This window comes from Hyla sarda, chromosome 3 (assembly GCF_029499605.1).
Source record: "Hyla sarda isolate aHylSar1 chromosome 3, aHylSar1.hap1, whole genome shotgun sequence".
NCBI lineage: Eukaryota > Metazoa > Chordata > Amphibia > Anura > Hylidae > Hyla > Hyla sarda.
The window spans coordinates 223,798,402-223,823,801 of NC_079191.1; the positions used below are offsets into that span (position 1 = coordinate 223,798,402).

The window sequence follows — 25,400 nt, forward strand, 5'->3', positions numbered from 1 at the left end:
GCCTGCTGATAGTAAAAAAAAAAAAGGTTGCTAAGAGGGATGACAGCAGCAAGAGATTTGTATTTGCCTTTAAGAATAGCCCTTTAAATAACACCATTAGATCAGCGATTTCAAGAATCTGCCACTTACTTTCAGCAGAATCAGATATTGCCGTTGCCACTAGCAACAGACCAATTGTGACTTTTAGAAAGAATGGAACTGTTGCTGATTACATCAAAAGACACAAAAAAAAAAATCAGAGAATAACAAATCCATTACCTGCTGGCTTGCCTTTTCGGCTCCTAAGGGGAATAAGAAGTGTGGTTCCTGTCCTCAATGTCCCTTTAATATCAATTCATCTAGAGTCCTTGGGAGGTTATCGTTTCACTGTTAACACCCTCATCACCTGCCGTAGTACATTCGTGGTGTATTTTGTATGCTCTAGTTGTAAATTCTTCTATGTTGGTAAAACGGAAAGACAACTCAGAATCAGAATAAGGGAGCATATGTACTCCGTAAGGAAAGGAGGCGGGGCTCCTCGCTTTGTTAGCCATATGCAGGACTTTCACAAAAGTGACTGTTCATCCCTGAAATTTGGAGGTCTGGAACATATCAATAAAAATGTAGAAGGAAGGGACCAACGACAGCTTCTTTTACAAGCTGAAGCCCGTTGGATATTGCACACTGAGGCGCAGGGCCAGTTAGGTCTGAATGATAGGCTAGACCTATCTCCGTTTCTATGATATGGTTTCTTATAGTTTTCTATTTTCCCTTGCTGTTCTATTTATGTAAGAGATATACTTACCTGAGAGCATTGGGTTAACACATTTTTGGTGTATTTTCTCTTGTCCTTATGTTCTTCGTGGCAATGCACTGTTGATCACATGACCGCACACCTGCCCTATATCCTTTGCACGGCGCGATTACGTTATCGAGGCCGGAAGAAGCGCACCTGTATGCGTGAAACCGCCGGCAGTCGCCTCTGAGCGCCCCACGCCACTCGTGTCTTCCTTGCTGGATTGAGCAGCCCGAGATGGGAGCAGATATCTCAGTATCTGGACGGTGAGTGCAGGGCGCCTGTTTCTCTTTATTGCATTATTGTATTTACTGGATTTTCCTTGTCCTAGCACTTCCGCCAGCTGAGTGGATCTGGGTAGTAGCCCAAGTGTTCATACTGTCCATCTCGTGTAGCTGCACATACAGGTACCGGTGCCACTATTTTGTTACTCTCTTTTTTTGTGTCATGTTATTTTTACTGACACAATATGTTTTCTTCCTCCATGACGCAGACCATTTCTGTATTTACTCCATTCTGGTGCAGTTAACTTAGTTTGTACAGCTAATATATAAATGAATAAAATACACTGACAACCAGGCGGTCTCCCCAACCCTGTAAAAAGGGTGTGTAAATCGCAGACAAAGCCAAAATGGCTTAAGCAGTCACAAAGGAGCAGCTCACATTGCTGGAGCTACTCTGACACCGCCCACATACAATATCTGAAGTTACTATCTAAGGTTTTTGCTGAGTGCCTAGTATTTGTATTAATATTGTGATACTAAAGCAGTGTTGTGTATCATATTGCCACACTGGGAGAAGAAAGCATGCATGCAGCTCCAGTAACATGATCATGACTTACACCATCCTACATGATCACACTTTCTTTAGACTGCTGAAGGTGGTCTGACACTGTCCATGCTAATTACACAGTGGGCTCTGGTTCTTTCCCCTTTAATACAGGGCACTAGAGACTGCCCAGATGTAATTTATTCATTCATTTGCATGTTAGCCATGAAAACCCAACAATACTGGATGCTGCTGTCTCTTTTCACTGTGGAATTTATATGGAGGATTAAGTCAACCTTCTGTCAGCTTTGTGCAGTAAACGGTGAACTCTCATTTTTAAAATAAAGACAACAATTTGCTTCTCTTGATAAAACAATAATTAAAAAAAATACATAATTAATAATAGAGTGTCTGCTAACTAAAAGAATTAAAAAAAGCCTACTAATAATAAAAGTACCTTGGAATACTTCGTAGCTGCAAGAGCAATAAGACTACACAAGAGGTTTTCACAGTGCTCTTCAAATAAGCTCACGTTTGTTAAGTTTTCTCCAATAAGATTGATATACTGATGAGCATAAACAATTTGACCTAAATAAGAGAATAAAACATTGTTAACATGTAACAAAAAAGAACTCAGAAACAAACACTGGGCAAGGAAAAAACATTTTCAAAGTGTTTTTTTCACCAACATGAAAGTGAATGTTCTGTACTATGATAAAAACTAGAGATGAGTGAAGTTACAGTAATTTGATTAGTCACGAACCTCGCAGCTCGGCGGTTGCTGAGTTTATTCTGCATAAATGAGTTCAGCCTTCAGGTGCTCCGGTGGGCTGGAAAAGGTAGATACAGTCCTAGGAGAAAGTCTCCAGCCCACCGGAGCACCTGAAAGCTGAACTCATTTATGCAGGATAAAGTCATCAACTGGCGAGCAGAGAAGTTTGTGACTAATCAAATTACTGTAACTTCACTCATCTCTAGAAAAAAAAAAAAAAAAAAAAGGTCCAGCTTCCTAATATATCTAAGTGTAGCTCCGTATTGGTGTATAGCATATTATATATTTTATCTCTATTTTAGACAGGAGATTATAGATATGAAGGAATAAATATATTAACTGAATATAATATATATATATATATATATATATATATATATATATATATATATATATATATATATATATATGAATAATAATAATACAGCTCCCCTTTATCCGTGCATTTTCCTAGTTTTTGAGCGACGGAACAGGTGATGGCCTTCTCCATAATATTTGACTTTGAAAAGCAGGGAGAGCTCGCGAAGTTCCGCTTGTGGAATTCCACGAGAATTCCGTAGTGTGAACATGGCCTTAGGAGAAATGGTGTTACAAATTATGTGGGGCTTTTTTCCTATTACCCCTTGTGAAAATGAAAAATTTGGGATAACACCAGCATTTCAGTGAAAAAAATATTTTAAAAGATTTCATTTTCACGTCCAACTTCAATGAAAATTATTTAAACACCTGTGGGTAGTTAAGGCTCACTATACCCCTTGTTACGTTCCTTAACCCCTTAAGGACAATGAACATACTCCTACGCCCCCGTTTCCAAGTCCTTAAGGACCGAGGACGTAGGAGTACGTCCTGTCCATTCCCGGCCCCCCGCCACTAGCCGGAGGGGAGCCGGTGCCCAATGCCTGCTGAAATCGTTCAGCAGGCATCGCGGCATATCGCCCAGGGGGGTCATTATGCCCCCCCATGTCGGCGATGGCCGCAGATTGCTGGACAATTCAGTCCAGCGATCTGCGGAGATTCCGGGTCAATCGGGTCTCCAGTGACCCGGAATTACTGGCTGATACTGGCTGAACAGCCATAGCCAACAGGGGTGAGGCGGCACTGGTGCCACCTCACGATTGCCCTGATTCGTCGGCCGGCCGACCAATCAGGGCGCCTGCTGCGGGTGTCACTCCCGCAACCCACTCCGCCCCTCTTCCGGAGGACGTGAGCGGGACGTGCACCCCGGGTGCTGGGGACCCCGATCCCCGGCGTTAATGTTGGGATCAGGGCCCCAGGAGCAGCAGCGGCGGCGGCGAGGGACTGACCTGATGCGACGTGGAGCAGGAGGTGAGTGACAGCCTCCTGCTGTTGCTTAGCAACAGCTCCCAGTATGCAAAAAGGGCATGCTGGGAGCTGTAGTTATGCAACAGCAGGAGGCAGACAACCACCACTCCCAGCATTCCCTTATGGGCATGCTGGGACTTATGGTTTTGCAACAGCTGGAGGCACATTTTTTCTATGGAAAAGTGTACCTTCAGCTGTTGTATAACTACAACTCCCAGCTTGCACAAACAGCTAAAGTGCATGCTGGGAGTTGTAGTGGTGCATCTGCTGGTTGCATAGCTACAACTTCCAGCATGCCCGTTGGCTGTCGGTGACTGCTGAGAGTTGTAGTTTTGCAACAGCTGAAGGCACACTGAGTTAAGTAGCAAACCAGTGTGTCTCCAGCTGTTGCATAACTACAATCCCCAGCCAAAGTAGTATGCCTCCGGCTGTTGCATAACAAGACCCAGCATTTTACCATGTTACCAAACTTGGTGTTTCACAACCAGTGTGCCTCCAGCTGTTGCAAAACTACAACTCCCAGCATGCACTGATAGACCGTACATGCTGGGAGTTGTAGTTTTGCAACAGCTGGATGTTCCCACCCCCCCAATGTGAACGTACAGGGTACACTCACATGGGCGGAGGTTTACACTAAGTATCGGGCTGCAAGTTTGAGCTGCAGCAAATTTTCTGCCGCAGCTCAAACTGCCAGCGAGAAACTACTGTGAACCCCCGCCCGTGCGACTGTACCCTAAAAACACTACACTAACACACAATAAAATAAAAAGTAAAAAACACTACATATACACATACCCCTACACAGCCCCCCTCCCCTCCCCAATAAAAATGAAAAACGTCTGGTACGCCACTGTTTCCAGAACGGAGCCTCCAGCTGTTGCAAAACAACTACTTCCAGTATTGCCAGATAGCCACTGACTGTCTAGGCATGCTGGGAGTTTTACAACAGCTGGGGGCACCCTGTTTGGGAATCACTGGCGTAGAATACCCCTATGTCCACCCCTATGCAAGTCCCTAATTTAGTCCTTAAATGCGCATGGCGCTCTCACTTTGGAGCCCTGTCATCTTTCAAGGCAACAGTTTAGGGCCACATATGGGGTATCGCCGTACTCGGGAGAAATTGTGTTACAAATTTTAGGGGGGTATTGTCTGCTATTACCCTTTTTAAAAATGTACAATTTTTGGGAAACCAAGCATTTTAGGTAAAAAAAAATATTTTTTTTTTTTACATATGCAAAAGTCGTGAATCACCTGTGGGGTATTAAGGTTCACATTACCCCTTGTTACGTTCCCCAAGGGGTCTAGTTTCCAAAATGGTATGCCATGTGGTTTTTTTTTTTGCTGTCCTGGCACCATAGGGGCTTCCTAAATGTGACATGCCCCCCAAAAACCATTTGTCGCTCCTTCCCTTCTGAGCCCTCTACTGCGCCCACTGAACAATTAACATAGACATATGAGGTATGTGCTTACTCGAGAGAAATTGGGTTTCAAATACAAGTAAAAATTTTCTCCTTTTTACCCCTTGCAAAAATTAAAAAATTTGGTCTACAAGAATATGCGAGTGTAAAAAATGAAGATTTTTAATTTTCTCCTTCACTTTGCTGCTATTCGTGTGAAACACCTAAAGGGTTAAAACGCTGACTGAATGTCATTTTGAATACTTTGGGGGGTGTAGTTTTTATAATGGGGTCATTTATGGGGTATTTCTAATATGAAGACCCTTCAAATCCACTTCAAACCTGAACTGGTCCATGAAAAATAGTGAGTTTGAAAATTTTGTGAAAAATTTCAAAATTGCTGCTGAACTTTGAAGCCCTCTGGTGTCTTCCAAAAGTAAAAACTCATAACTTTTATGATGCAAACATAAAGAAGACATATTGTATTTGTGAACAAAAAAAAATTATTTTGAATATCCATTTTCCTTACAAGCAGAGAGCTTCAAAGTTAGAAAAATGCAAAATTTTCATTTTTTTCATCAAATTTTTCACCAAGAAAGGATGCAAGTTACTATAAAATTTTATCACTAAGTTAAAGTAGAATATGTCACGAAAAAACAATCTCGGAATCAGAATGATAACTAAAAGCATCCAAGAGTTATTAATGTTTAAAGTGACAGTGGTCAGATTTGCAAAAAACGCTCTGGTCCTTAAGGTGTAAAATGGCCTGGTCCTTAAGGGGTTTAGTTTCCAAAATGGGGTCACATGTGGGTGTTTTTTTTCCTTGTGTGTGTTTATGTCAGAACCGCTGTAAAGATCAGCCACCCCTGTGCAAATCACGTCAAATGTACATGGCGCTCTTACTCCTGAGCCTTGTTGTGCGCCCGCAGACCATTTTACGTCCACATAAGGGGAATTTCGGTACTTGGTAAAAATTTTGGGGGTCTTTTTTTTCCTTTTACCTCTTGTGAAAATGGAAAGTATGAGGCAACACAAGCAAGTTAGTGTAAAAAAACTTTAATTTTTTTTACAATATGCTGGAGTAGACCCCAACTTTACCTTTTCATAAGGGGTAAAAGGAGAAAAAATTTGTAGTGCAGTTTCTCACGAGTATGAAAATAACCCATATGTGGCCCTATACTGTTGCCTTGAAATATGACAGGGCTCCGACGTGAGAGGGTGCCATGCGTATTTGAGGCCTAAAGTATTTTGTGTAGTGTAGCATAGTGTTTCTAGGGTACAGTCACACAGGCAGGGGTTTACAGCGAGTTTCCCGCTGGGAGTTTTACCTGCAGCGGAAACTTTGCTGCATCTCAAACTTGCAGTGAGAAACTCACTGTAAACCCCCGCCCTGTACCCTGTACATTCACATAGAGGGAGGGGGGGCAAACCTCCAGCTGTTGCAAAACTACAACTCTCAGCATGCAGTGACAGCAGGAGGGCATGCTGGGACTTGTAGTAGTATGCCTCCAGCTTTTGCATAACTACAACTTCCAGCATGCCCTTTGGCTGTCCGTGCATGCTGGGGGTTGTAGTTATGGAACAGCTGGAGGCACACTGGTTGCAAACACAGAGTTTGTTACTTAACTCAGTGTTTCCCAACCCATGTGCCTACAGTTGTTGCAAAACAACAACTCACAGCATGCCCAGACAGCCGAAGGCCATGCTGTGAGTTGTAGTTTTGCAACAACTGGAGGAGAACAGTTTGGAGACCACTGTGTAGTGGTGTCCAAACTGTAGCCCTCCAGATGTTGCAAAACTTCAACTCCCAGCATGTCCAGACATGCTGGAAGTTGTAGTTTGGTAACATCTGAAGGGCCAGCATGCCTGGACTGTCTGGGCATGCTGAGAATTGTAGTCTTGCAACATCTGGAAGAGCACAGATTTGAGACCACTGCAGATATTGCAAAACTACAACTCCCAGCATGCCCGAACCGCCAAAGGCTGTCTATGCATGCTGGGTGTTGTAGTTCTGAAACTCCTAGAAGCAGCAAAGATCACTTTACAGCATTCTTCACTGCTGCCTCTGATGCCAACGCTGCCTCCTCCACTTGACTGCCACCAGTCCCAACTGCCTGCGTCGGTCCTCAGGTATGTCTCCCCCCCACTCTGCCCTGACTTCTAGGGGCGGGAAGAGCGGGGGATCTGAACTTTCACCCCCCCCCCCAGTCAACTGAGACACTGTGATTGGTCCACAGGGATCAATCACAGTGATCGCTGACCAGGGCCATTCACAGATGGTCCTGTGGTGTGTTGCAGAACTTGTCTCCCATCGGTAACAGCAGGACTTCTGCCTGTTAACCCGTGCGATGCCGCGCATTGCCGGGTTAACTGAATGACAAACGTAAGTATGCGTGAACTAGCTGCATAACCTGATGTTTATATAAGTCATTCGGCGGGAAGTGGTTAATGTCTGGAATAGGTTTCAACCAGGCTTACATTAAATGGGTACCACAGTAGTATGCTAACCCATTTTTCCACCTTCTTTAGGACTGCCCGGAAATCAAGGGTTATTGGTTCCATGTCATACATTTCCTTCTAAACAGGATGGGAATGCTAGTTACAGAAAACGTATAAAAAACTATTTAGGTGTCCTGAAAAAGTGACAAAAATTTGGAGTTAGTGGCTTAAATTCTACAATACAGATAAGGAAGGTGACAAAGGCTAACATATAGCCGAAACGTTGCACCACTGGTAACAAATAAAAAGACAACAGCTTGCTTTACTTTGGAGTCTGCTGCTTTTGTGCTGTGACCAATTGGTGTGTGGATGTCGATATACGGGACTGATTATCCGGGCGATCACCTGCACTAAACAGTTGGGACCCAATGCTGTTCTCCCTCTTCTCTGCATGTGGCTTAAATTCTACAATACAGATAAGGAAGGGATGGTCTAGTTTGCATCCTCAATATGTTTCCTTTTTCGTTCTCAACTGAAATAAGCATAATGTACAGAGTACTGGTTTTGTAAGAGGTTTATTTTAAATTGATTTTCTAAAGTTTCAGAAAGATGACTAGTCTTGCCTTAATGCTTATCTCGAATTCAACAAAATATTACACAGCTATGCTGGCCTACAAATACTAGCTGAAACACTGATCCTAGTGTACTGGAATTCGGATTATCTATTGTCTCTCTATTTTGTTTCAGATATTTATGCTAGTGCTATTGTAATGCTCTGAAACATGTGCTGTACACTTGTTCATTATGTGGTGGTGCTGTATTCCCATTCTAATCATACATATTGAACACAACTGTATTTCACAGTCACCGCTTTTAACTCTATACTGTCTTTCCCTATTAATAATATATATATATATATATATATATATATATATATATATATATATATATATATATATATATAAAATAGAGGTAGAAACAGCACTCCAAATACGATTAGATCAAACTGTGGTTTTATTCACACATCTGTGCAAAACAGCGACGTTTCGGCTTAACAATAAAGCCTTTATCAAGCATGGCTTTATTGTTAAGCCGAAACGTCGCTGTTTTGCACAGATGTGTGAATAAAACCACAGTTTGATCTAATCATTATTGGAGTGCCGCTTCTACCTCTATTTTGATATTAATTGGGAATTTGTCTGTTCCTGGAGCTAAGCACCCAGCTGAATCTGGAATCCTTGTCACAGTGCTCCTCTTCCTCTACAGTCGGTATATTTATTTTATAAAAACACACACACACACACACACACACACACCACAGAAAATACCTTGCATCTTTTCTTCCAAAATCTGCAGGATTTCCAAAATAGACCAATGTATATCCAGGTGAAGATGAAGCAAATGCCAGGTAGCTGGTAGGACCTGTGAATGAATAAATAAAATAGATAGAAACCATATATCTTTGCTACTGATCAGCATAAAACATTCTGGGTTACATGCTTTTTAAAGTAATCCCCTCAACTCTTAAATGTTAAAAAAAAAAAAAAAAAAAAAATTAACTATACCAGACCGGGACAATTATTTGTGTGATCTAGGAGCCAGTGCTTTTAAGTGTTTAACCCTTTAAATGGGTTCTCCGGTGCTTACACCTCTTATCCCCTATCCAAAGGATAGGGGATAAGATGCCTGATCACGGAAGTCCCACAGCTGGGGACGCCCGGGATCATGCACGTGGCACCCCGTTTGTAATCAGTCCCCGGAGCGTGTTCGCTCCGGGTCTGATTACGGGCGACTACAGGGCCGGTGGAGTGTGACGTCACACGGGGGCGGAGGCGCCCTGTAGTCGCCCGTAATCAGACCCGGAGCGAACACGCTCCGGGGACTGATTACAAACGGGGTGAAGCGTGCATGATCACGGGTGTCCCCAGCTGTGGGACTTCCGTGATCAGGCATCTTATCCCCTATCCTTTGGATAGGGGATAAGATGTGTAAGCACCGGAGTACCCCTTTAAGGAAAATGCCCATTTTGGCCTTAAAAGGAAAACTGTCAGATATTTTCTCCCGCACTATCCACAGGTACTGATGGATACTGCGGGAGCCGCTAATTCCAACGAGCCCTACACCTTACCCAGATCCGCCTGGCCGTTCGCCCGCAATTGTGGTTTTATTCTATGTGTATATCTTGCTGTAACTGGCATGGACGGGGCTTCTGCAGGTTAACTGGCACTGACGTCAGCACCGCTTATGAATATTCATTCCCCTCCCTCCAGTTAGGAGCTGCAAAGAGAGGGAGAGCTGGAGGGAAAGGGGATGAATATTCATAAGCGGCGCTGATGTCTGTGCCAGTTAACCTGCAGAAGCCCCGCCCGTGCCAGTTACAGCAAGATATACACATAGAAGAAAAACTACAATTGCGGGTTAACGGCAGGGCGGATCCGGGTAAGGTAGGGCTCGTTGGAATCAGCGTCTCCCTCACTATCCAACAGTACTGTGGATAGTGCGGGAGAAAATATCTGACAGTTTTCCTTTAAAAGGGGTACTCCGGTGGAAAACAATATTTTGAAATCAACCGGAGCCAGAAAGTTAAACAGATTTGTAAATTACTTCTACTTAAAAATCTTAATCCTTCCTTATCAGCTGCTATATACTACAAAAGGAAGTTCTTTTATTTTTTAATTTCTTTTCTGTCTGACCACACTGCTCTCTGCTGACACCTCTGTCCATGTCAGGAACTGTCCAGAGCAGGATAGGTTTGCTATGGGGATTTTCCCCTGCTCTGGACAGTCCCTGACATGGACAGAGGTGTCAGCAGAGAGCACTGTGGTCAGACTGAAAAGAAATTCAAAAAGAAAAGAACTTCCTGTGGAGCATACAACAGCTGATAAGTACTGGAAGGAATAGGATTTTTAAATAGAAATAATTTACAAATCTGTATAATTTTCTGGCACCAGTTGATTTTAAAAAATAAATAAATAATAAATAGTTTTCCACAGGAGTACCCCTTTAAGGGCAAGGCCAGTTTCATTTTATTTTCTCCTGGCCTTCTAAAATTCATAACTTAAATTTTTCCATTCACAGACACGAGGGCTTGTTTTTGCATGACCAATTGTACTTTGTAATATCACCTCTTTCACCATAAAATGCACAGCGTAACCAAAAATTTTTTATTTTGTGGGGAAGTTAAAATAAAAAACGCAATTTTGCAACTTTTGGATTGAGGGTTTCGTTTTTATACGGTGCACTTTACAATAAAAAAAATAAAAATTCTGTGGGTCAATACGATTAAAATTATACCCATGTTTACACCCCCCCAGGAGCGCTGCTATTGGTCGGACTGATCATCCAACCAATAGCATCCGGCAGAGGAGAGGTTAATGTCCCCCTTCTCGCAGTTCTGCTCGCCCACCGCTTTCAGTCAGCGGGCAGAGCTGTGAGAGAGCCAGGGACTCACGGCTGAACAACAGTCTGTAGTGCAGGGAGAGTTTACAGTAAAGGGATAGGTAGGAGGGTAAAAAAAAAAAAAAAATTTAAAAAATAAATTGCGCAAAACACGGGTATGGTACAAAATAGTTGCGGTCTACCTGGTACAGGTTGCCATGTAGAACTCTTTTGTACTGTCCCAGCACGCTGGCAACACAGGGACATTCCTCCAGTTCCAAGAAGAAGTCCTAAGAGCCCTGATCTTTGGCGACTGGGAAAGAGCAGGCCGGACTTCCCAAGAAACTGGAATTATAGGTGCCAGGATCCCCGGCCAACAGGTGAGGTTCCCCACAGTGGAAAAAAGGGACAATTCCAGAAAAAAATGCAGAGTGTGTCACAAGTGGGGGATAAGGAAGGATACCACCACTCAATGTGACACTTGCCCCGATCATCCGGGCCTCTGCATTAAAAACTGCTTCAGGGAGTATCACACTTCCATGCAGTACAAAATTTTCCCTTTTCATTTTAATTTTCCATAATTTGATTGTATGATTTTATTTCCCACTGTACCCCATTTTAGTAATTTAACCCATGTAATGCTCCTTGAGGGGAGGGGGGGGGGGGGGGTCGGTCCCGCTATTCTGGCTCCATGTAAATACTCAAGGCCCCTAACTGTGCTCCTGCTCTTTAGAGACAGGTGTGCACCCGCAGAGCTGTTTACGCCCAGATAAGAGGTATGTCCTTACTCCAAAGAAATGTACTTTCAGATTTACGGTGACTTTTTCTCCTGGTACCACTTGTGGAAATGAAAAATTAGGGGTAACCCCAGCATTTTAGTGTAAAAAAAAATCTAATTTTTTCCTTTTCCATACCACTTTAATGAACATTTATCAAACACCTGTGAGGTGTTAAGGCTCACTGTACCCCTTGTTACGTTCCTTGAGGGGTGTTCAAAAAAATAGTATGCCATGTGGGGGGTTTTCTGCTGTTCTGGCACCATAGGGGCTTCCTAAAAATATCACATGCCCCCAGAAAAACTCACTCTCCAAAATCCCACTGTCGCTCCTTCCCTTCTGAGCCTTGTAGTGCACCCACAGAGCACTTGACATACACATGAGGTATTTCCTTACTCGAGAGAAATTGGGTTACACATTTTAGGAAGATGTCTCTCCTTTTACCCCTTGTAAAAATTCAAAAACTGGGTCTACATGAACATGCGAGATTGAAGATTTAGAACTTTCTCCTTCAATTTGCTGCTATTCCTGTGAAACACCTAAAGGGTTAACACACTTACTGAATGTCATTTTGAATAGTTTGTATAATTAGGTATTTCTAATATGAAGGCTCTTCAAATCCACTTCAAAACTGAACTGATCCCTGAAAAGTTTCGATTTTGAAAATTTTGTGACAAACTGAAAATTGCCCTCTGATGTCTTCCAAAAGTGAAAACATGTCATCTTTATGATGCCAACATAAAGTAGACATATTGTATATGTGAATCAATATATCATTTATATGGAATGTCCATTTTCCTTATAAGCAGAGAGCTTTAAAAATTTTAAAAGAAAAAAAAAATTCCCAAATTTTTTCATAAAATTTTGGAAATTTTCAACAAGATATGATGCAAGTACCAACAAAATGTAACCACTAACATAAAGTAGAATATGTCACGAAAAAAAAAAACAAATCTCGGAATCAGAATAATCGGTAAAAGCATCCCAGAGATATTAAAGGAGTAGTCCAGTGGTGAACAACTTCTCCCCTAAGTTGCAGATCGCGGGGGGTCCAACCGCTGGGGGCCCCCACGATCTCCTGTACGGGGCCCCGACAGCCCGCGGGAAGGGGGCGTGTCGACCTCCGCACAAAGCGGCGGCCAAGACGCCCCCTCAATACAACTCTATGGCAGAGACGGAGCGCTGCCTTCGGCAATCTCCGGCTCTGCCATAGCGATGTATTAAGGGGGCGTGTCGGCCACCGCTTCGTGCGGTGGTCGACACCCGCTATCTGGCCGGAGAGCCGGGGCTCCGTACAGGAGATCACGGGGGCCCTAGCGGTCGGACCCCCCGCGATCTCAAACTTATCCCCTATCCTTAGGATAGGGGATAAGTTTACCACTGGACTACCCTTTTAATGCTTAAAGTGACAGTGGTCAGAATTGCAAAAAATGCTCCCGTCCTTAGGGTTATAATGGGCTCCGTCCCCAGGGGGTTAAGTGATCAATACTCACTCTTGCCCATGTGAGAAGAGCTTACTGCTGCGCGTCTGTACTGACACTGCATCAGATCTGTGATAGGCTAAGAGCCTCATATTCAGTGGGCACAGTGTTTGGCAGGGTTATATTTGGAGGAAACAGTGGAAGGTTGTATTAACTGTCTTCATAAGGAGGATGAGGATCTTCTGACAAAGTGAGGAACCAATCATATTTGGGAGTCAAACTCTACAGCTGAAAGAAGTAATGGCGGTCTGGACCAGTTGGCGGAAAAAATAAAATAAAAAATAAAAAAGACTTAAAAAAATAAGATGTCACCTGTGAGTCACATATCCCATCAGAGCTGTAGTCACTTTTAAATTCAACAATTATGAAGAGTGAAACAACCCCCAGTGTTCCCCAAGCACAGTAATATCATACTGGGGGCTGTAGCCTCACATGGTGAAAACTTATTTAGCGCTTTATTCTTCCATGGTAATTAGTATATTTGATTATTATAAGTAGTTTTGCATTTGTCGCTGCACCGTGGCCATCCAATACTCTGAATTGGGAACCTGTTACTTTTAATCGCACAACTGCAACTAGGCCATAACCAGACAGGTAAAAAAAAAAAAAAAGGTAAAGTGACATCCTAGGCAAGTCCTGTCCCCATCCACAAACTAGCTCGGAAGCGTAGCTAGAAGTAAAAAGCATCCCAGAGTTATTAATGCGTACTCCGCTGGAAAACATTTTTCTTTAATTCAACTGGTGCCAGAAAGTTAAACAGATTTGTAAATTACTTCTATTTCAAAATCTTAATCCTTTCAATACTTATTAGCTGCTGTATGCTCCACAGGAAGTTCTTTTCTAATTTCTTTTCTGTCTGACCACAGCACTCTCTGCTGACACCTCTGTCCATGTCAGGAACTGCCCAGAGCAGGAGAGGTTTGCTATGGGGATTTGCTCCTACTCTGGACAGTTCCTGAGGCAGAAATAGGTGTCAATAGAGAGTACTGTGATCAGACAGATCAAAAAAGAAAATAAACTTCCTGTGGAGCAAATAGCAGCTGATAAGTACTGGAAGGATAAAGATTTTTAAATAGAAATAATTTACAAATCTGTTTAACTTCCTGGCACCAGTTGATTTCCAGAAAAATGTTTCCCAGTGGAGTACCCCTTTAAAGTGACAGTGGTCACGTGCAAAAAATGGCTGGGTCCTTAAGAAAATGGGCTATGTCCTTAAGGGGTTAAAGGGGTATATCCTCCCCAGTGGAATTTTTTATTTTTTATTTTTTTTATATATCAACTGGTACCAGGAAGATTTGTAAATTACTTCTATTAAAAAAATCTTAATCCTTCCAGTACTTATTAGCGGCTGTATACTACAGAGGAAGTTCTTTTCTGTCTGTCCAGGAACTATCCAGAGCAGGAAAAAATCCCCACAGAAAACATATGCTGCTCTGGACAGTTCCTAAAATGGACAGAAATGTCAGCAGAGAGCACTGTGGACAAACAGAAAAGAAATCCAAAAAGAGAAGAAATTTCCTCTGTAGTATAGAGCCGCTAATAACTACAGGAAGGATGAGGATTTTTTTAATAGAAGTTATTTATCTGTAACTTTTTGGCACCAGTTGATTTAAAAGTAAATAAAAAAATAGATTTTTTATGCTTACTGTAAAATCTCTCAGGAGGGTCCATTGGGGACACAGACCGTGGGTATATGATCTTGCCGCTAGTAGGCACCGACACTAGGAATATTAAAAAATAAAAATTAAAAAAAGTCACCCCTCCTGGCAGGAGATACCCTGCCTACTGACCCTGAGCTAATCAGTTTAGGCGCAAAGCAGTAGGAGGCAGCTGACAGAAAAAGAAACCAGCAGGAGTCCGAGGGAATCAGACAAAAAAAAAGGAAACCGAGCCACACCTCGGACAACTAATGAAACTTGTACCCAAACCATGGTTGGGCGCTGTGTCCCCCAATGGACCCTCCGAGAAAGAGATTTTACGGTAAGCATAAAAAAAAAAAAAAAAATCTACTACTCGGTCGGCATCCATTGGGGGGACACAGACTGTGGGACGTACCAAAGCAGTCCCCGGGGTGGGGATAAAAGTACTCAACTCAAAATCAAACAGAGGTCTGTGTTCTCCCAATGGATGCCAACCGAGAATTTTTTTTTCCACCGGAGTACCCCTTTAACCTCTTAAGAAAGGATGCAGGGCATACCTGTAGGGCCTGAGACCACAACCTTTCTATAATGCGGGGCCATGGCCTGCCTCCAACAACGGCCGGGACCCGTGGCTAATAGCGCGTAGCAATTATCGCGGTGCGGCATGCTATTAACCCTTTAAAGTGAAAGCAAACTACTCCCGGCTAGCTCAGTCAGCTGTTCGGGACCGCTGTGGCGAAATCGCGGCATCCCAAACAGCTGGAGGACACAAGGAGGGTCCCTACCTTCCTCCTGTGTTTCCAATCGTAGAATGATTGCTCCCTGCCTGAGATTCAGGAATGAGCAGTCAAGCGGTAGAATCATTGATTAATGTTATCCTATGGAATAACAATGACCAATGTAAAAGATCAGTGTGTGCAGTGTTATAGCCCAGCATCAGTGTGTGCAGTGTTTTAGCCCAGTTTGAATAACCCCCCTTTTCCCATTTAAAAAAACAAAAAACAAACACTGTGTAAATAAAAAACAAACATGTGGCATCGCCGCATGCGGAAATGTCCGAATTATTAAAATATATCGTTAATTAAACCACACGGTCAATGACGTAAGTGCAAAAAAATTCCAAAGTCCAAAATGGTCACTTTTTATATCATGAAAAAAGGAATAAAAAGCGATCAAAAAGTCAGATCAATACAAAAATGGTACTGCTAAAGACTTCAAATTATTGCACAAAAAATTAGCCCCGAAAAATTAGCCCATACTGCCCCGAACGCAGAAAAATAAAAAAGTTATAGGGGTCAGAAGATGATAATTTTAAACAAATTTTCCTGCATGTAGTTATGATTTTTTCAGAAGTACGACAAAATCAAACCTATATAAGTAGGGTATTGTTTTAATTGTATGGACCTACAAAATAAAGTGTCATTTTTACCCAAAAATTTTCTGCGTAGAAACGGAAGCCCCCAAAAGTTACAAAATTGCATTTTTTCTTCAATTTTGTCACACTTTTTTTTTTCTGTTTCTTGGGTAGATTTTTGGGTAAAATGACTGATGTCATTACAAAGTAGAATTTGTTGCACAAAAAATAAGCAATCACATGGATTTTAAGGTGCAAAATTGAAAGAAAGAATTATGACTTTTTAAAGGTAAGGAGGAAAAAACGAAAGTGCAAAAACTGAAAAACCCTCAGTACTTAAGGAGTGAAATCACCCTATTCTGACCCCCTCTAACTCTCTAATTTTTCCTTACACGGAGCTGTAGGAGGGCAAATTTTTGCGCCATGATCTGTAATTTTTATTGGTACCACTTTTTTTTATCACTTGTTTTATTTTTCTGGGATGTTATGTGGCCAAAAAGCAGCAATTTCTGCCTTTTTTCTTTTATAAACATTTACACCGTTCAACATACGGATTCATTACATATATTATAAATATATTATAATAGTTCAGACATTTACAAATGTGCCAATACAAAATGTATTATTTTTTTACGCTTTGTATTTATTAGTAAAACGGGGAAAAGGGGAGATCTTAATTTTTATTGGGGGGAGGGGCTTTTACACATTTATTTTACACTTTTTAACCCCTTGGGGATGGAGGTTTTTCCCGTTTTTTTTGCACTTTCGTTTTTCCTCCTTACCTTTTGAAAATCAGAACTCTTTCAATTTTGCACCTAAAAATCCATATTATGGCTTATTTTTTGCGCCACCAATTCTACCTTGTAATGACATCAGTCATTTTACCCAAAAATCTACAGCGAAACAAAAAAAAAAAAAAAAAAAAAACCATTTTGTAAATTTGGGGGCTTCTGTTTCTACGCCGTACATTTTTCAGGAAAAATTAAACCTTCTCTTTATTCTGTAGGTCCATACGATTAAAATGATACCCTACTTGTATAGGTTTGATTTTGTCGTACTTCTGGAAAAAAAAAAATCACTACATGAAGGAAAATGTATATATGTTTAAAATTAGGGATGTCCCGATACAGATACTAGCCATTTGCATGGTGTCGGGGACCTCGTGGTATCATGGTATCTCGTTTAATGACCCAGATACCATGCCCGATACCTGGGGCCGCTCTGCTGCCCCGTTCTTCCATCCTCCCGTTCGCATCCTAGTGTTCCATGGAGGACCATGTGACACACACCTCACTCCGTCTCCTCACCCTACGCCCGGCGTAACGCTACGCAGGAAGCAGAGTGACATGTGTGTCACATGGTCCTCCATAGGACGACATGATGCGGACCAGAGGACGGGAGAACGGGGCAGGAGAGCGGCAGCACCTGCACCCGACCCGAGGAGGTGAGCTGCCTGCAAGGAGGGGGCTGCTACTAATGTCTAAAGAGGGGGGGCCCAGCTGCTGTGTAAAGGAAGGGGGGGGCCCGGCTGCTGTTTAAATGGGGGCCCACTGTCTAAAGGGGGGCTGCTACTAATGACTGCAAGGGGGCTGCTGCTAATGTCTGCAAGGCAATCTTACAGCAGAGTCACCTGCACTAACTTGAATTTATAAGTAGATAGGTCAGGTGACCTGGTTTCTACCGCTGCTCACCATGTGGTCATCGGCTTCACCGCCAATGCAAATTCCCTGTTCTGTCCAATAGAGGAGAAATATTTGCTCATACTACAGCAGCCGCCTCCATTGTACACAACAAGGAACCCACATATCAGCACGGTAAGCATCGCCAGAAACCGCGTCACCCTGCTGTCAGATTCCCTTTAAAATAGAAGTACTCGTATTGGCGAGTACCAGAATTAAAGTATCGGTACTCGTACTCTGTCTTTAAAAAAAATGGTATCGGGGCATCCCTATTTAACCCCTTAAGGACGCAGGACGTAAATGTACGTCCTGGTGAGGTGGTACTTAACGCACCAGGACGTACATTTACGTCCTAAGCATAACCGCGGGCATCAGAGCGATGCCCGTGTCATGCGCGGCTGATCCCGGCTGCTGATCGCAGCCAGGGACCCGCCGGCAGTGGCCGACGCCCGCGATCTCGCGGGCGTCCGCCATTAACCCCTCAGGTGCCGGGATCAATACAGATCCCGGCATCTGCGGCAGTTCGCCATTTAAATGAACGATCGGATCGCCCGCAGCGCTGCTGCGGGGATTCGATCATTCATAACGCCGCACGGAGGTCCCCTCTCCTTCCTCCGTGCGGCTCCCGGCATCTCCTGCTCTGGTCTGTGATCGAGCAGACCAGAGCAGGAGATGACCGATAATACTGATCTGTTCTATGTCCTATACATAGAACAGATCAGTATTAGCAATCATGGTATTGCTATGAATAGTCCCCTATGGGGACTATTCAAGTGTAAAAAAAAAATGTAAAAAAAATGGAAAAGTAAAAGTAAAAAAAAAGTGAAAAATCCCCTCCCCCAATAAAAAGTAAAACGTCCGTTTTTTCCTATTTTACCCCCAAAAAGCGTAAAAAACATTTTTTATAGACATATTTGGTATCGCCGCGTGCGTAAATGTCCGAACTATTAAAATAAAATGTTAATTATCCCGTACAGTGAACGGCGTGAACGAAAAAAAATAAAAAAAGTCCAAAATTCCTACTTTAATACATTTTATTAAAAAAAAAAATATAAAAAATTTATTAAAAGTTTTTTATATACAAATGTGGTATCAAAAAAAAGTACAGATCATGGCGCAAAATATGAGCCCCCATACCGCCACTTATATGGAAAAATAAAAAAGTTAGAGGTCATCAAAATAAAGGGATTATAAACGTACTAATTTGGTTAAAAAGTTTGTGATTTTTTTTAAGCGCAACAATAATATAAAAGTATATAATAATGGGTATCATTTTAATCGTATTGACCCTCAGAATAAAGAACACGTCATTATTACCATAAATTGTACGGCGTGAAAACAAAACCTTCCAAAATTAGCAAAATTGCGTTTTTCGTTTTAATTTCCCCACAAACAGTGTTTTTTGGTTGCGCCATACATTTTATGATATAATGAGTTATGTCATTACAAAGGACAACTGGTCGCGCAAAAAACAAGCCCTCATACTAGTCTGTGGATGAAAATATAAGAGAGTTATGATTTTTAGAAGGCGAGGAGAAAAAAATGAAAACGTAAAAATTAAATTGTCTGAGTCCTTAAGGCCAAAATGGGCTGAGTCCTTAAGGGGTTAAAAATTGTCATCTTCTGACCCCTATAACTTTTTTATTTTTCTGCATACAGGGTAAATTTTTTGCACCGTGATCTGAAGTGTTAATTGTATTGATCTGGCTTTTTGATCACTTTTAATCTTTTCATGATATAAAAAAAGTTACCAAAAATACGCTATTTTGGACTTTGGCATTTTTTTTGCACGTACGCCGTTGACCGTGCAGTTTTATTAACAATATATTTTTAGAATACGGATATTTTCGCACGCAGCGATACCACATGTTTATTTTTATTTAGAATTTTTTTTTTTTTTTATGGGAAAAGGGGGGTGAGCTCCCAAACGGGGCTATAACACTGCACACACTGATCTTTGACACTGCTCAATGATTTCTCATAGGAAACCATTGATCAATGATTCTGCCGCTTGACTGCTCATGCCTGGATCTCAGGCACTGAGCAGTCATTCGGTGGTCGGACAGCTTAGAGGAAGGTAGGGGCCCTCCTGCTGTCCTGTAAGCTGTTCGGGATGCCGCGATTTCCCCGAAGCTATCCCGAACAGCCCACTGAGCTAACCGGCAAGGTCTTACTTTCACTTTAGATGCAGCATTCAACTTTGAATGCCACATCTAAAGGGTTAATAGCACGCGGCACCACGATCAGTGCCGCGCGCTATTAGCCACGTGGCCCTGCGTTATAGAGAGTGGGCAGAGGGCATATAGGTATGCCCTCCGTCCCCAACAGGTTAAAGTGTACCTGTCGTCAACAAAAACTTTTTATATATTGTCGATAACATAATAGGCCTCATTTACTAAGCTGAAACCGACCAGTTTTTGTCTGGTTATTTTGGCGCAGAGTGTCATAGACATGTCTACGCCAGTGTGCGCCTGGAAAATCCGACAGTGTACTGTGCAAATCCTAAAAGGGGCGTGGTCTGCATCAAAGGGTCGTGGTCGACCCAAAAAGGGGTGTGGTTTCCGAACACGACCGATTTACAATTGAAGTCACAGAAAATCCTGTGGGTAAATGGCTGGAAATATCCACCTAGAAAAAGCTGTTCAAAAAATGTTCCCGACTTTTCCCAATAGTAAATCGAGAGGAATCCTGCAAGTCTGAAACAACTTTTCCCACTAGTAAAAACCCGACACTCTTAGTAAATGAGTCCCAATATGTATCTTTGTAATATACATTGGTTAAAAAATGTGTATATATTTGTCCCTGCAGCTACTGCATGTGTGCCATGAGGAGTCCAAATACAGGAAGTGAGGGCAGAACAAGCAGGGCTCTGTGCACTAAGGAAAAGCAGGACAGTGTGCACTGAGGCTCTATAACATGCTCCAGACTCATACATCAGGATGATTGTCAAGCCAGGAGCCTACACAGAGCCCTGCTTGTCCTGCCCTCACTTCCTGTATTTGGACTCCTCAGAGACACACATGCAATAGCTGCAGGGACAGCATTTTTTCGCCCAAAAATATAACCAATGTATTTTACAAATATACATAGAATGGTATTATCTACATTATATAAAACATTTTTGTTGATGACAGGTACACTTTAAATGTTCCCATAGGGGACTATTTACAGCAACCATTAGATTGCTAATACTGTTTAGTGTTATGCTTAGGTGTAGCACTAATCAGTATTATCGGTGATCTACGGCTGTAAGGCAGAGCAGAGAAGAAGACGCCAGGACAACGGACACCTCTGTCCGCCACCTTGGCTTATCTGATCCCTGCGGCCGTCCCATAGGTGATCAGATCAGCCCTTAGAAGTGCCAAATTGCCGCAGATGCTGTGATCTGTATTGATCACGGCCCCTGGCTGCTGATAGCCGCTAGGACCTGCCGTGCATTATGCATGCACTGTTCCAATTCCCACGTCATGTACAGAAAGTAAATGTACGTCCTCGTGTGTGAAGTACCAACACACCAGTATGTCCATTTATGTCCATTGTACTTAAGGGGTGAATGTTCTATTGTGGCATAGCCTCAGACAATCCAGCTCCATGCATTTATTGGAGAATAAAATTATTTCAAGCCAGCTAAATTCAAGTCAAATGCACAGAGGGCTGGAAGGAGAACTTTCTAGGACAAGCTTTTGGAGGTGGGGTTTGTGTCATGTCTTCAGCTTTACCACCACCACCTATAACTCATGCATCTCTAGTAATAAAATTCCATTATTTAATATATTTCACAGAACTGGTCATCACTCAAATTTGTTTCTGTCCCATTGGGGCTCATACTCTTATTTCTAAATTGACCTATCAGTATGTTTTGTAGGAGGAAACCCATGCAAACATGGACAGATGAGATTACAGATAAGATTTGAATCCAAGACCAAAGTGCTGCAAGGCAACAGTGCTAAACACTAAACCACTGTGTTGCCATAAGAAAAACAAAATGTCAATAGAATATCAATGCTATATTTTACTCACAGATTGGGCCCAACATCAATATAATAGGAGGAAGACAACATGGCTGCTTTCATCCAGCAACAGCATCACATGTTAAATTATGTGATCGTAGTTGAGCTGCAACAAGAAAAAAGCACACAACTAGCACTAAGCTAATCTATGTATAATGTACTACATTTTAAACTGCAATAATATTGATACAGGAGAGAAAAAAATAAAAAAAAATAAGAGGTTCTTAGCATCCCTTTTAACCAAAAGGTGTGTGCCAACCCACCATGATAACAACAACATAGATACAGCCACACTCCCACTCTTTTCCACACACAATATCTCCTCTATAGCCGTGTTGCAGTTTAAAATGTTTCACACATCGATTGATATTGAGAGAAAATCTATATATCTATATCTATCTATCTATCTATATATATATCTATATATATCAGCTTAGTGCTAGCAGTGTGTTGCTGTAATTGCTAACATCTGTAATAGTTGTGTTTGGATGTGCTGACCAGTTTTTGGTTTTGGTATTTGAAAAAAAAAAAAAAAAACATCCATGTTTTTCTAATTCAATACAACCTCTTAAAGTCTGTAAGACAGAATTTGGCCTTGACTTAAAACATGCCACACATATACTGTACAAACCTTGCCATGGTGCTGAATAGAAAATGATCCAAGAACATTGTTTGGGAGATCACTTAAACCTCCTATGTACAAGTGGAGCCCATGTAGCTCTTCAATCAGTTTAGAGGGAAGCTGGCCATTCAGTTCCTCATATGGATGAGTTAGCGAACCTTCAGAATACCTTGAGGCATCTAGAAACCTAAAAAAATTATTTTGATATAAAATATTTAAAAAAAATATTATATATTTTTTTGCTAAAGGGGTGTCATTAAACTGCACCTATCATAATGCCTCTCTAAAGAAGTTACAAAGTGTCAGCGCATTAAGTGGTTAATTCTTACACTACACATTAGGAAACCCATCAACATTTGTGGAAAAAGACAATTTGAAACATTGCAGCATCTTAGAGCAAATCGTACATAATTGTAAAACAGAGGACTCGCATTGGCACTCTGGTCATCACAAGGCTCCAAGTAATTGGGGTGGTCGCTGGCAGCTTCTCACCCTGCTGGCCTTGACTGATAGACCACTTGGTATTCTTGCCTAGGGAGAGATCTCAGTCACGGCTGGCAGGTTGGGTTATGCTGCCAAGGACTGCCCTGATAATTCAGAGTCTTCTTCCCAGCCTATGTTATAACTATAAATCCTCTGAAATTATGCAGCATTTCATAGGGACTCAAGTCGTTGTAATATGGCAGACTGTCCCTGTCCTGCTGCCTGTTTCCAAATGTTCTTTGGAAAAAAACAGCAATCTGACTGACTAGGTGCATTGCAAAACTACTCCACTTTCTTCAGCTGAAACCAGAGAAAGGTTTGAGTGCTCAGAAGGAAATTAAAGTATCAATCATAGAAGAGGGAGAGATTTATCAAAAATTTATGTAGAGGAAGAGTGGGGCAGTTGCCCATAGCAACCAGATTGCTTCTTTCATTTTTAACAAAGCCTCAGAGAAATGAAAAATGCTATCTAATTAGTTGCTATGGGCAACTGAACCACTCTTCCTCTACACAGGTTTTAATAAATCTCCACTTTTGTGCCTGGGTATTTGTTCTTTTGTGAAATAAAAAATAAATAAATAAATAAAAGATTCTTATTTAAAAAAAAGAAACATAAATCATACTCTTAGCTGAGTATTGAAAACATTTCTTAATATCAAAAGAAAAAACAACAGCAAATATACCAGCATTGTACTAATGTGTAGGTACCGTATTTTTCGCCCTATAGGACGCACCGGCGCATAAGACGCACCCAATTTATAGGTGCAAAATCTAAAAAAAAATTTCGATTTTGAACCCAATAGTGGTCTTCAACCTGCGGACCTCCAGATGTTGCAAAACTACAACTCCCAGCATGCTGGGAGCTGTAGTTTTGCAACATCTGGAGGTCCGCAGATTGAAGACCACTGCATAGGAGGTAATACTGACGTGTACCCGCCGCTCCGGACCAGTCACCGCTGCCCTGGATGTCGCTCCATCACTGTCGCCGTGTCCCTGTCGCTCCGGAACGTCTCTGCTGCTGGCCGGGTATCCTCGCTCTCCGTCGCCGCCATCATGTCGTTACGCACGCCGACGCACGTACGCGACGACATGATGACGAGGAAGGAGAGCGCCGGCCATACAGGGGATCCCTGAACGGAGAAGACACCGAGGAGGCAGGTAAGGTCCCTCCCGGTGTCCTGTAACCACTAACCTGGCTATTCAGTCGGGCTGTTCGGGACCGCCGCGGTGAAATTGCGGCGGTCCCCGACAGCCCGACTGAACAGCCGGGTTAGTGTCACTTTCCCTTCAGACGCGGTGGTCAGCTTTGATCGCCGCGTCTGAAGGATTAATACAGGGCATCACCATGATAGGTGATTTCCTGTATTAGCCGCGGGTCCCAGCCGTTGATGGCGCAGGGACCGCCGCCATAGGGGTGTATTCGCCGTATAAGACGCACCGACTTCCCCCCCCCCCCCAGTTTTGGGGAAGAAAAAGTGCGTCTTATACGGCGAAAAATACGGTAGCTTCTATTCCATAAAACTTTGACTAGTTTATAAATGTAAATTATAAAGTGAGGCATGTTACAAGAAAGGACTTACCTGTATAAAAATACTTTTACGTAATGTAAAAACTTTATGCACTGGTTTCTTATTTCTTCGGCCTCATAGTGAATGTTACTTACTTGTCCTTGAAGGAGGAGAAGGAAAAAAAAAAAAAGTTTTTAACATTGTTTCATCAAGTCTTCAACACAAAACTATGGAGTAGATTTGGAAGACTGTCTAAGGCCATGTTCACACAGCCAAAATTGTGTTGAAAGTCTACCAGAATATACAGGCGGACATTCTGCACATTTACTTGATTCAGCGGCACTAATATGCGGAATGTCCGCCCGTAATTTCCGGTGGGCATTTCACACAATTTCAGCCATATGAACACGGCCATAGACAGTCTATATAAACAGCAATTAATTTCTGAGCAGAATTCACATAAATGTTGAACAGGTTTAATGTTTCTGCGGACACCAGAACAGGCAGGAACATCGGCTGCAGAAATTCCGCCGTGTACACAGTGCAGCAGAATCCCATTGAAATTGGACTCTGCTGCAGCTGAATTTACAAGTGGGATATTCCTGTGGAATTTCGATCGGAAATTCCAGCGTGTGCACATGGCCTGAAAGAAAAAGTTTGCCAATAGCAACCAAATCACAGAGCAGTTTTATTTTTCAAGATAAAAAAAAAAAAAATTAAAGCTGCCTTATGATTATTTGATATGGGCAACAAAAGGCCGTTTTCCTATACAGTGGTCCCTCAAGTTACAATATTATTTGGTTCCAGGAAGACCATTGTATGTTGAGACCAGAACTCTATGGAAACCTGGTAATTGGTTCTGAAGCCCCAAAATGTCATCCAAAAATAGGAAAATGCAAAGAAAAATAAGTAGTACAGATAAAACAAATCCTTACATATAAAAGTAAGGAAGAGCTGCTGGCAACTGTAAATCACTGTCTATGTCAGTGTTTCCC

The 25,400-nt window shown here is 42.2% G+C and overlaps 1 protein-coding gene across 3 annotated transcripts in view; it reads right to left on the minus strand.

The window, feature by feature from the left end:
* MMS22L (MMS22 like, DNA repair protein) overlaps positions 1-25,400 on the minus strand; it is a 143,990-nt gene that overhangs the window by 107,786 nt on the left and 10,804 nt on the right. For all 3 annotated transcript variants that reach the window (XM_056566152.1, XM_056566151.1, XM_056566153.1), the window contains 4 exons: positions 24,478-24,565; positions 22,424-22,601; positions 8,803-8,896; positions 2,001-2,131 (listed from right to left, as the gene is read on the minus strand). In XM_056566152.1, coding sequence (XP_056422127.1) covers positions 2,001-2,131; positions 8,803-8,896; positions 22,424-22,601; positions 24,478-24,565 — 491 coding nt within the window. The remainder of the gene's footprint in view (positions 1-2,000; positions 2,132-8,802; positions 8,897-22,423; positions 22,602-24,477; positions 24,566-25,400) is intronic.